Raw genomic sequence first — 13,570 nt, forward strand, 5'->3', positions numbered from 1 at the left:
CACAATTACAGTCCTACGAAATTCATATAACTTTTGCTACTTTTAGGAAATAAAAAACCCTTTATTTAAATAAAGTGCTTTGTCTCACCAAATTTGGAATCCCATAACCTTTCTATTTCTCAGTCAATTATGCTGTGTGAGGATGATGTTTTCCATGTCTAACTCTAGTTTTTATCAATACCAATTTTTGGGGGAGTCGGGTGACAAATACCCCCTCCCTGCCCCCAATTGTCTTGCCTGGATTTCGTATCAGTATTCATTTTATTATAGATATGGGAAAAAAGGTCAGGTAGAACTTTTAATAGTTTTTATTTTTTTCTAATACCTAATTAAAAAAATTAAATTAATCTTTACAGAATTTTTTAGTCCCCGTAGAGAGATTTGAACTTTCGATCAAGGCTGAAGTATACTGTCATACTATAGTATTACATGATACTTTGATGTGATTGTATCAACCCACATCATATGCATTATCATTAATGGGCAATCAGACATGGTAGCGATAGAGGTCTTCAGAAAGCTGCCATGGCAACCGAATGTCACCCCTCAATCTTATTGCGGTGGGATATGGCATTTGGGACTCTGCAAAAAGCAATTGGGAAATCAAAGTGCCTCGGTCAGAATGTGGCTGTTGTTAGTGTATGTCGTAGGTGAGAAACAGCTGGCACCAACATTGTTTGAAGTGAGATTGGTTCCCTATTAACCTCCATGCAAATCCCGAATGCATAGGACATAACTGTTTGTCCTGTGTCATTAAGGGGCTAACTATGTATATCCTTTAATGTTTCCATTCTACCCTATTTTTTAGAAAAGCAACAGGAGGAATTCCAGGTTAGTAAGTACACATAAACCCAAGTAGGTTCCCTCAACATAACAATGGGTTTATGTATCGCCAATAGCCTGTGCATCTCCAGTCCAGTAGCACACCTTTTGCACTAAAATTATGTACATTAAAAAGTGGCCACTGAATATATTATAATTCACATTTTTCAGTCCACCTCATCTACTGTCTTCACTGTATTTACATTGAATATCAATCTTATGTTCTAGATTTTAAAAGTCTGATAACTCAGTATGTTTACAATGAACCAAACAAGAGTGATGGAATTCATTCTATTGGGTTTCGGAAACCTTCACAGCTTCCGTATTGTGTTCTTCATTCTTTTCTTGATCATCTTTCTTTCTACAGTTTTGGGAAACCTTCTTATCATTATCCTGGTGTCCACCAATGTCCAGCTACAATCCCCCATGTATTACTTCCTTTGCCATCTTTCCTTTTCTGACCTTATGATGTCTACAAATATTGTTCCCAACATGCTTGGCACCATTCTATCCAGAGGGAAAAAGATTACTTTTATTGGCTGCATCACCCAATTATACTTCTACAGCGGTGCAATTGTTACCGAATGTTTTCTTCTTTCAGTGATGTCCTATGATCGATACTTGGCCATCTGCAACCCTTTACGATACTCTAGTATCATGGAGTTAAAGTGTCAGATCTTTCTTTCACTATGGCCATGGTTGCTGGGTTCTACTCTTAATCTTACAGCAATCTTTCCTATATCAAATTTTAATTTTTGCCATAACAATACCATTGACCATTTCTACTGTGCCCTCTCTCCTCTTCAGAAGCTTTCTTGCTCAGACACTTCTCTTATAGAACTGGAAGCATTTCTATATAGTATGCCACTATTTATCCTTCCGTGTGTTTTTGTCATTGTAAGCTATGTGTATATCTTCCACACCATAATTAAAATACCGTCTACAACTGGCAAACAGAAAACTTTTTCTACCTGCAGTTCTCATCTTATTGTTGTGGGGACATTTTATGGGACACTAATAGGTAAATACATGATTCCATCTAAAGAACATTCAATGTATATTAATAAGATTGTTTCCTTACTGCCTACAGTATTTACTCCTTTACTTAACCCTATAATATACAGTCTTCGAAATGAAGACATAAAGACAACATTTAAAAAAAGTTTCTGGCTCATCATGAGAACCTTTAGTTAGCGCCAATATTTTTATGCCTTTAAAAAAGTCATGCTATTGAAATAAAATACAGTTATGATCATCAAATACTATGGTGCTGTATTATAATATTTTCATCATACAATGATGGGCGTTTGATTGTCCTGTGTGATTAACCAGATCTTTGGTCTAGAAATTCCAGATCTTTGCTGATGGCACCATCGATGTAGCCAATTCATTATTAGTTTTATCTTTTCTGAGACTTGCTTACAGTTTCTGCAGATTGCATTATATTCTTCCTTAGATATCCCCCCCCCCCCTCTTTCCATTAGATAAACATATTTTTCTTCCTTTTTAGCATGTGTGTAAGTTTTCCTTCACGGAGACCCCCCCAGACAAAGTCTTTCTTTATCACACATTGGTGTCTCACACTGGCAATCAGTGGAAGTCCAGGCCATTTTCCCAGAAGTGGATAATACTATTTATTTAAATAAAAAGACTGACAACTAGAGATGAGCGAGCACCAAAATGCTCGGGTGCTCGTTACTCGGGAGGAAATTTTCACGATGCTCGAGGGTTCGTTTCGAGTAATGAACCCCATTGAAGTCAATGGGCGACCCGAGCATTTTTGTATATCGCCGATGCTCGCTAAGGTTTTCATTTGTGAAAATCGGGGCAATTCAAGAAAGTGATGGGAACGACACAGCAACGGATAGGGCAGGCGAGGGGCTACATGTTGGGCTGGATCTCAAGTTCCCAGGTCCCACTATTAAGCCACAATAGCGGCAAGAGTGGGCCCCCCCCCCGCACTGTCAGCATAAAGATCGTTTTTCTCTGCCGCAGCAGTAACAGCTGTGGCAGAGAAGAACGATGTTAGCCCATTGAATTCAATGGAGCCAGCAATACAGCCGACTCCATTTAATTCAATGGGCTAACATCGTTCTTCTCTGCCACAGCTGTTACAGCTGTGGCAGAGAAGAATGATTACTCTTCTATATGTTCTCAATGGGGTCGGCGCTGCTGCCGCTGGCCCCATTGAGCGCATATAGAGAAGAGAACAGGAATCGCAGATCGCATATAGGTGCGATCTGCGATTTCTGTTCTATAATTTATCAGACGAGCGCATAAAAAGCGCTCATGTGTCCGATAAAAATTCGCCGGACGCATGCGCAAATCGCGCGAAAAACGCCCGTCTGACTAAGGCCTTAGTCAGACGGGCGTTTTTTCGTGCGATTTGCGGATCGCATGACGGATGCGCATCCGCAAATCGCGTGACCGGTGCCCGAAAATCGGGCGGAGCTGTCCAGCGCGTTGCATTCAATGGAGCCGGCAATACAGCCCGCTCCATTGAAAGCAATGCGCTGCGAGCGAGTGTGGGATGAATTGTCGGGAAGGGCTTAAATATATAAGCCCTTCCCTGCAATTCATCCAGAAAAGTGTTAAACTAAAAAATATATATATACTGACCTGCTCCCGGCAGCCGGAGTTCCGCGTGGCCGTCCTGCAGTGGGCGTGAAGGGGGTGTGAGTCAGACCTGCCCCCTGATTGGCTCAGCGCTGAGCCAATCAGGGGTCAGGTCTGACTCACACCCCCTTCACACCCACTGAATGGGTGTGAGTGAGACCTGCCTCTGATTGGCTCAGCGCTGAGCCAATCAGGGGGCAGGTCTGACTCACACCCCCTTCACGCCCACTGCAGGACGGCCACGTTACTGGACCAGTCGTGATTTTCGGTGGAGAAAACGTATATTTTTCTTCCCACCAGCCCAGGAGCAAATTTGCGTACGTAGGGGCACATGGCGTCCCCATCGCGGTGCCCCTGAGCTGGTGGAAAAACTTTCTGTTAAACAGAAAGTAGTTGTGTGTTAATACGAATTCTAACAGTTGTAAAACAAATTCGTTTTGTACCTGATAGTGTACCCCTCTTTGGGACAAAAAATGTGCAATAGCTCTTAGCCCCACATCGTGGGGAATAGAGCTATACAGTGCCTCGACATCAAGGCTCGCCACCCATGTATCGGGGGTAACTGAGATTCCTTCAATCTGACGTAGGACGTCCATCGTATCTTGTGCAAAAGATGGTAGGGCTGAGACAAATGGTCTCAGCAACCAATCCAGATAAATACTGGAGTTTTGTGTGATATTATTAATGCCAGATATGATTGGACGTCCTTTAAGGGGACTAGTGCCTTTGTGGATCTTGGGTAAGGCATAGAATATTGCTATTCTAGGTGTAGTTGGGGTCATGAATTTGAATTCTGTATCGCTAATGCATTTAGTTTCTTTAGCTGTACACAGAATTCGATTAAGAGCTGTTTGAAAAGTATTGGTTGGATCATCTCTGAGTATGGCATAGGTGGTTGTGTCGCTCAGAAGGTCCATACACATATCAATATATTTGTTTGTATCCAACAACACCACGTTGCCCCCTTTGTCGGAAGGTTTAATCATGAGCTGCTCATTATTTTCAAGATCCTTCAGTGCTGATTTTTCCGATCTAGTCATGTTTGAAGTTTTAACATATCCAGGCTTGATTTTTTTTCAGATCTCTCAGAACAAGTTTTTCAAATAGGTCCAACTCAGGACAGTTAATGACCGGTGGATTTGATTTATTGCGGAGTCTGCAGTCAGTACTAGCCATAGATGTCTCCTCTTCTAAACTCTGAAGAGCTCTAATGGCTGGGATATCTGAGCTGGCTAAACCAAGTTCCTTAGCCAGTTTGTCATCCTTAATGGAAAAATATTTTTTCCACCGGAGTTTTCTGACGAAGAGGGAGATGTCCTTTGCCCACACGAACGGCTGAAAACGGGTCGTTGGGACAAAGGACAGCCCCCTCTTCAGAACTGCATTTTCGGGGACACTCTACTCTACCTCTGTGCGTGTATTGACGGGCATACTTTGAAATAAACACCTCTCGTTATGTACCTACATATATCATCTAGCTATTAACCGCTAGCACACAAGATAAGCTTCCTTGTTTAGAGGTACCTTTTGGCAGGCCCCCAACCCTAAGAGTTACCTTAATGCCCTAATTGAGAGTATAGAACTCTCCTATAATAAGGATATTTATCCTGATCACTACACAAGTTTTGCTGTATTCATCTTAGATACAGCTTTTTATATATTAGTTTGATGTTCTCTCGGGGATTTCTCATTCCCTCTACCTTTGAACCTATGACTCAAGTACTGTATCTCCTGATGATCCAACAAATTAATGGTGAAACGCGTAGAGTATAAGTACTGACCAACTCTAGTACTGATCTGAGTATTTGTACTGGCTTACTCAAGTACTGATCATCATAAGTGAATACCTAGATGGTGATCCTGTCTTGTCGACACCCATAACAATTCAGGACGCTCAATTGTTGGAGCCTGAGTCCTGATCACTGATAGTGATAGTGTTCCATCACAAGTGAGAGTCCAAATGGTAACCCTGCCTTGTTTACACATAGAATAAACCAGCTCTTTTGGCTCCTATATTGAATTATCCTTTGCTTTTTTGAATCCATCTTGGGTAGAGTGTTTTTGTTTGTTATCATAAAACATTTTTTTTTTTTTTTTTTTATCAAATAACTCCAGGTCCTTATCCTCCTATAACGAATCTGTGTCTGGAGGTACCTGGTTGCTGTGTGTTGTCTTTGTAGTGCCCAGTTTATGTCTTTTAATATATTTAATAAAATACGTTTTCAGTGGTAGTCACGTCTGTGAATTGGGCTTATATTTCCTAGTTGACTCTATACTGCCCCCTCTGTGAAGTCATATAGAGAAGAAGGACCGTTGGGTTTCTTGAAGCCTAAAATCACTCCTAACACTCTCCCTATAGCAGCCCCGGCATCAACAGCACTTTCCCTCAGCTAAGTGAGAACGCATCTGTGGCGAGCCGCAGGCCGGCAGATTTTAATACTCGGGTGACACCTAATCTCGCCAGCCACTCACTGCAGGGGGGTGGTATAGGGCTTGAACGTCGCAGGGGGAAGTTGTAGTGCCTTCCCTGTCTTTCTATTGGCCAGAAAAGCGCACAAATTTCTCAGGGAAGAAAATGAAAGTAACTCGAACATCGCGTGGTACTCGTTACGAGTAACGAGCATCTCGAACACCCTAATACTCAAACGAGTATCAAGCTCAGACGAGTACGTTCGCTCATCTCTACTGACAACATATAAAACAAAAAACATAAAGGTTCCAAACAGAGGGCAGGTGCAATGCGTTTCGGTGGTACTCACACCCCTTTATCAAGCTCCCTTATACATAATTTATCATCTTTAAATAGCTACAGCGATTACTCCATTTACGATGACATCACTACTCACCCGTGTCACGACGTGACGACGCAACTACATCATCGTTTCATGATGCTCCACGCAGGCACGTCATTGTGCTCTAAACACTGCATTCCACAATAGATTCATTAGTATCTGACTCTGAAAGCTGATGTTCATGCTGCTGTCATCAGTGGGCAGGAGTGAATCTCCCCACCCCTCTGACAGTATCGCGTCACGGGGAAATGTTCCAAAAAGAAGTTTCCAGTGTGATCTCATTGTTGATAGGGTCTTCAGCAGGCCAGGGATAGATGCCCCTTTCCCTTTGACAGACACTCTACAAGTATTTACTTTGTGCCGATTCCTTATTTATATGACTGCATATATGTTTAATTATTAAAACGATGGAGAATACAGAATACAAACGAACTATAAATACATATATACTATTTCATCAACATACAATTAATCAAAATAATGGACACATCCTAAATCTAATTTATCCTGAATGTTAAAATAAAATTCATAAATATTATTTATAATTAAAACTGCTTTACTGTCAGGGAACATCACCGGGGGCCTTAGGTAAGTAATTTCACCTCCCATCGTGGTTCGGATCCATGACAGGAGGTGAAACTTTACTTTTACTTTTACATGAATGCTGTTATTTCTCATTTCGCCAAATTTCCGAAGCTTCTTGGACATTTCTGTGCTTAAGAACATCCAAACAGCAAAAAGCCCATCATATAGGTAATTCACTCCATGATCTAGAATTTCCAAATCTTTGCTGATGGCACCATTGATGTAACTAGTTGTTCACCTCTAGAATCCTGTTCCATCATCTTATTCCATGGCCATCCACTAGAAGGATGGATGAGAAGTCCACCTGTGCTCTTCACTTTCTTGCCCGGGTCTTCAAAGTCTCTGCAGATAGTGCAAGGTCCTTTTTTGCAGTGTCATCTTTACATGTATTAATAGGAATGGGTAGTTATCTGTACAACTGAAGAGTCTTGATAGCCTATCAGACACACCTTTGATTCGTGCACCTGGAAGATAGCACACCTCTCCTGAAGTTATATCGGGTCTGCAGACAGCTGTCTCTGTTCCTCCCAAAAGGAAAGCCGCCACAACCATTACTCTCCTCTTCACAACCACAATTTTTTTCTGCATCCACAAGAATTTTGAGTGCTTACTACAAATTTCATTGTTGTCAAAGATATTACTTGAAATACTTCTTCACTGTTCTCCTGCCTAAAAGAGCCTGCTACCAGTTCCTAAGCAGTATGGGTGCGGACTGACTCCTGATACTCCTGCTTCTTTAGGTCACATGCTTTCATTCCTCTGCTTCTGCAGGTACACTGAAATTTTATTTTCCTTCAACATTTTGAAGACTTTCTTCTGCTCTATCAAGGTAATCCTCATCTTTCTTAATGAGTTTTAATGTAGCGATTCTATCCTGAAGACTTTGTACCTTTTCCTCCAATAGGGACACAAGCTTGCATTTCTGGCAGGTGAAGTTTGGCTTTTCATCTGGTAGGTCTGTAAACATATTGTATACATTGCAGCTCACCACACTGCTACTCACTAGAGATGAGCGAGCACCAAAATGCTCGGGTGCTCGTTGCTCGAGTCGAACTTTCCGCGATGCTCGAAGGTTCGTTTCGAGTAACGAACCCCATTAAAGTCAATGGGCGACTCGAGCATTTTTGTATATGACCTATGCTCTGCTAAGGTTTTCATTTGTGAAAATCTAGAAAACCCAAGAGAGTGATGGAAACGACACAGAAACGGATAGGGCAGGCGAGGGGCAACATGCAGGGCTGTATCTCAGGTTCCCAGGTCCCACTATTAAGCCACAATAGCGGCAAGAGTGGACCCCCCCCCCCCTAACAATTTCTACTTCGGACAAACCCTCATTAGCAAGGCACACCTTAGCTAAGCACCACACTACCTCCAACCAAGCACAAGCACTGCCTGCGGGACACACCACTGCCTCTTCTCCTGGGTTACATGCTGCCCAACCCCCCCCCCCCCACACGACCCTGCGTCTGCAGCGCACACAAAAGTGTCCCTGCGCAGCCTTCAGCTGCCCTCATGCCACACCATGGCTGCATAGCCACACCACCCTCATGTCTATTTATAAATGCGTCTGCCATGAGGAGGAACCGATAGCCCACAATGCTGTAGAGAATCGATGAGAAATTGACGTTCGATCTTCATTCCAATCCTGTGCCACCTCCGCCTGGAGCTGCAAACGTGGGCATGAGTTACATAGCAATGGGGAATCCATGTGCCCACACAGTATTCATTTTGTCTAGGTGTCGCATAGCTCAATCGACACTGCAAGGGGGAAGCCATCTGCACTCTGCCCCCTACCCAAGTCAGTGTCTTTGTGCCAGACAGGTCAAACACCGCAATGGGAACTAAGTGTGCACCAACAGCATAGGTGGGTCCTAGGCAACCCAAGACATGAGCAATAAATAAATCAGAGCGGCCAAACATGGCAGACTTGCACCGCACCCACGACATAGGCCTTGGCCCACAGCCGCAGCAATCATAGGCAGGAAGCAGAGTTTCACTGCACCCAGGACACAGACCTCTGCACAAACCCTCAGCAATCACGGGTCTACTGCTGACTCCAATGCTAGCGTAGCTGTGAATGTCTCATTAGCGTTGTATTGCTCCTCTAGTTTGTCCCAATGCAGTGCCCCGGATAGCTGAGCTAACGTGAGATAAAGTACAGGTTGGCTTCAGCCCACACTCCATGCCCTAGTCAGTCTGGCCTTTTTTCATAGTCACAGGCAGGTACAACTCCGCTCTGGGAAGTCTGTGTGGACCCACAGCATGGGTGGGTCCCAGGAAGCCACCAACGGAACATAAATAAATCCCATTGCAGTGCCCCGGATAGCTGAGCTAACGTGACATAAAGTACAGGTGGGCTTCGGCCCACATTGCATGCCCAAGTCAGACTCGTTTTTTTTAATTAATAGTCACAGGCAGGTACAACTCCCCTATGGGAAGTCTGTGTGGAGTAGACCCACAGCATGGGTGGCTTCCTGGAACCCACCGACGGTACATAAATACATCCCATTGCAGTGCCCTGCACAGCTGAGCTAACATCAGATAAAATACAGGTGGGCTTCGGCCCACACTGCATGCCCCAGTCATACTGGGGTTTTTTAGAAATAGTCACAGCCAGGTACAACTCCACCATGGGAATTCCATGTGAACCCGCAGCATAGGTGGGTCCCAGGAACCCACCGGCGGTACATAAATAAATCCCATTGCAGTGCCCATGCACAGCTGAGCTAACGTCAGATTAAATACAGGTGGGCTTTGGCCCACACTGCATGCCCCAGTCTGACTCGGTTTTTTTATAAATAGACACAGGCAGGTACAACTCCCCTATGTGAATTCCGTGTGCACCCGCAGCATGGGTGGGTCCCAGGAAGCCACCGGCGGTACATAAATACATTCCATTGCAGTGCCCTGCACAGCTGAGCTAACGTCAGATTAAATACAGGTGGGCTTCGGCCCACACTGCTTGCCCCAGTCAGACTGGGTTTTTTTTATAAATAGACACAGGCCGGTACAACTCCGCAATGGGAATTCTGTGTGCACCCGCAGCATGGGTGGCTCCCTGGAACCCACCGACGGTACATAAATTAATCCCATTGCAGTGCCTCCCTTAAAGGGGTTGTCCCGCGCCGAAACGTTTTTTTTTTTTTATTCAATAGGCCCCCCGTTCGGCGCGAGACAAACCCAATGCATGTGTTAAAAAAAAAACGTTTAGTACTTACCCGAATCCCCGCGCTGCGGCGACTTCTTCCTTACCTTACCAAGATGGCCACCGGGATCTTCACCCACGGTGCACCGCGGGTCTTCTCCCATGGTGCACCGTGGGCTCTGTGCGGTCCATTGCCGATTCCAGCCTCCTGATTGGCTGGAATCGGCACACGTGACGGGGCGGAGCTACGAGGACCAGCTCTCCGGCACGAGCGGCCCCATTCACCAGGGAGAAGACCGGACTGCGCAAGCGCGTCTAATCGGGCGATTAGATGCTGAAATTAGACGGCACCATGGAGACGAGGACGCTAGCAATGGAACAGGTAGGTGAATAACTTCTGTATGGCTCATAATTAATGCACGATGTACATTACAAAGTGCATTAATATGGCCATACAGAAGTGTATAACCCCACTTGCTTTCGCGGGACAACCCCTTTAAAGCTGAGGTAATGCGAGAAAAAATGCAGGTTGGCTTTGGCCCACACTGCATGCTCCAGTCAGTCTGGGTAATTTACATAGTCACAGGTTGGTACAACTCTGCTATGGGAAGTCTGTGTGCACCCACAGCAGGGGTGGGTCCCAGGAAGCCACCGACGGTACATAAAAATATCCCATTGCAGTGCCGCCCTTAAAGCTGAGGTAACGGGAGAAGAAATGCAGGTTGGCTTTGGCCCACACTGCATGCTCCAGTCAGTATGTGTAATTTACATTGTCACAGGTACGTAGAACTCCGCTATGGAAAGTCTGTGTGCACCCACAGTATGGGTGGCTCCCTTGAGTGAGTGACAGCATATTAGCCTGCCACGGACAAGTTTGTCCTCCACAGCATTGTCTGGCTGCCGGCATATTTGTAGTGCTTATGGTGGTTGCGCCTGTCCTACTGCAATTTTGCTGATGGCGATTGTGCCTGCCTTGTGGTGATACTGCCTATGGTGACCGTGTCTGCTTTGAAGAGTAAGGGGTATTGGATTTTTGGCTTTTTCTGTGAAATATTCATAACATTGCAGTGTCCTGAATAGCTAAGGTAACATGAGATAAAATGCAGGTAGGCTTCGGCCCACACTGCATGCCCTAGTCAGTCTGGGTAATTTTTTGGGGGGCCATGTACGTTGAACACCGCGATGGGAGCACTTAGTGCACCCATAGTATGCACAGACCCCTGTAATACTCCTGTAGCAAAGGTATAAGCTGACCCCACTAAGAGTTATGTTGCAGAAGTCTAGGGAGACCCTATTAACACTTCTGTAGTAACAGTATAGACGAACCCCAGTAACATTTCAGTAGCTGCAGTATAGGCAGAGACCAGTATCAGTTACATTTCAGTAGTAACAGTATCGATAGACCACTGTAACATTTCCCTAACCGCAGTATAGGCAGAGTATAGACAGATAGACAACACCTATGTGGAAAAGCTAGTATTTTCTGAGACAAGAGAGGGGCATTTGATTGCAATGAAAAGGATATTCAAGGTATTGAAAGTCTGCACTCCTCCTCATCTCAAGCTGAAATATGGAAAGGCTTCATTCATATGTTTTCTGTTGTCTATTTCAAAGTGTTAGCAAATAGCAATCCAAGTTTCCGGCTACTACCACGCATCTTTCTTAGGAATTACCAAAGATGATCACAAGTAAAGGCCTCGTCATCAGTCAGTCCAAAATCATTCAGGGACTATGTGGTTCTCAGCTGGCCTGCTTCCACCAAGGATCGGTGCCTGCTGCTACTCTGTCCCTTGCCCTGCAGGGATGCTGTGTTCTATAGTCACCTGTATTCCGACCTCAGCTGTATGCTTATCTTTGGACTTAGCAGTACCAACAAGTTGGAAGCCACCATTGCTCTACCAGTCGGCTGAAAGCTTCAGCTAGGGATAACAGACTAGTACCGCGGTTTTATTTAGTTGGTTTTCGGAATGTGGCCAGCATTAAGTGGGCCGTGGCGTGGGGGTAGGGGGGGGCGGGGGGCTTTCTTATTGTGTCGTTTAAGGTGAAATTCTTGGACTGCCGCCAGACGGGCCACTGCGAAAGCATTTGCCAAGAATGTTTTCATTGTTGGAGGAGGAGGAGGGGGATGTTTTTGAGGCAGTACGTGTCCTGTGCACGTTTCTGTGGTTATGTGCACCTTCCCAGTAACCGTGTAGCTGAAAAATTGTCGCGCCTGGGGACCTAGTAGCGCAGTTTTATTTAGTTGGTTTTCGGAATGTGGCCAGGATTAAGTGGGCCGTGGCGGGGGTGGGGGTGGGGGATAGGGGGGCTTTCTTATTGTGTCGTTTAAGGTAAAATACTTGGACTGCTGCCAGATGGACCACTGCGAAAGCATTTGCCAAGAATGTTTTCATTGTTGGAGGAGGAGAAGGGGGATGTTTTTGAGGCAGTACGTGTCCCGTGCACGTGTCTGTGGTTATATGTACCTTCCTAGTAACCGCGTTGCTGAAAAATTGTCACGCCTGGGGACCTAGTAGCGCGTTTTTTTTTAGTTGGTTTTCGGAATGTGGCCAGGATTAAGTTGTGGAGTGTGGACCTATTAGCGCGGTTTTATTTAGTTGGTTTTCGGAATGTGGCCAGGATTAAGTGGGCCGTGGCAGAGGGGGGTGGCGGGGGGCTTTCTTATTGTGTCGTTTAAGGTGAAATTCTTGGACTGCCGCCAGACGGACCACTGCGAAAGCATTTGCCAAGAATGTTTTCATTGTTGGAGGAGGAGGAGGGGGATGTTTTTGAGGCAGTACGTGTCCTGTGCACGTTTCTGTGGTTATGTGCACCTTCCCAGTAACTGCGTTGCTGAAAAGTTGTCGCGCCTGGGGACCTAGTAGTACAGTTTTATTTAGTTGGTTTTCGGAATGTGGCCAGGATTAAGTGGGCCGTGGCGGGGGTGGGGGGGCTTTCTTATTGTGTCGTTTAAGGTAAAATACTTGGACTGCCGCCAGACGGACCACTGCGAAAGCATTTGCCAAGAATGTTTTCATTGTTGGAGGAGGAGAAGGGGGATGTTTTTGAGGCAGTACGTGTCCTGTGCACGTGTCCGTGGTTATATGCACCTTCCCAGTAACCGTGTAGCTGAAAAATTGTCGCGCCTGGGGACCTAGTAGCGCGGCCTCGCTGCCATCATGTCTTTGGGAAGCCCCCGTTTCCACAACCCTGTAACATAGCAGTAGCAGCAGTATAGGCAGAGCCTAGAATTAGTAACATTTCAGTGGTAAGAGTATGGACAGACCCCAGTAACATTTCCGTAGCAGCAGTATAGGGAGAGCTCAGTATTAGTAACGTTTCAGTTGTAGCAGTATAGACAGGCCCCAGTAACATTTCCGTAGCAGCAGTATAGGGAGAGCCCGGTATTAGTAACATTTCAGTAGTAGCAGTATAGACAGGCCCCAGTAACATTTCGTAGCAGCAGTATAGGGAGAGCCCAGGATTAGTAACATTTCAGTAGTAGCAGTATTGACAGGCCCCAGTAACATTTCAGAAGCATCAGTAGAGACAGACCCCAGTAGCATTTCAGTAGCAACAGTAGGGACAGACCCCAGTAACATTTAATTTGCAGCAGTATAGACAGACCCCT

The 13,570-nt window shown here is 45.2% G+C and overlaps 1 protein-coding gene across 1 annotated transcript; it reads left to right on the forward strand.

Moving 5' to 3' along the window:
- Positions 1-1,074: 1,074 nt before the first annotated feature.
- LOC136587374 (olfactory receptor 11L1-like) lies at positions 1,075-2,016 on the forward strand. Its single transcript, XM_066585945.1, has one exon. The coding sequence runs from the start codon at positions 1,075-1,077 to the stop codon at positions 2,014-2,016; it is 942 nt and encodes a 313-aa protein (XP_066442042.1).
- Positions 2,017-13,570: the final 11,554 nt, after the last annotated feature.

The sequence above is a fragment of the Eleutherodactylus coqui genome, chromosome 13 (assembly GCF_035609145.1).
Source record: "Eleutherodactylus coqui strain aEleCoq1 chromosome 13, aEleCoq1.hap1, whole genome shotgun sequence".
NCBI lineage: Eukaryota > Metazoa > Chordata > Amphibia > Anura > Eleutherodactylidae > Eleutherodactylus > Eleutherodactylus coqui.

Coding starts and splice junctions, on each gene's coding strand:
- LOC136587374 (XM_066585945.1), top strand. CDS start 1,075: ATGTTTACAATGAACCAAACAAGAGTGATGGAATTCATTCTATTGGGT.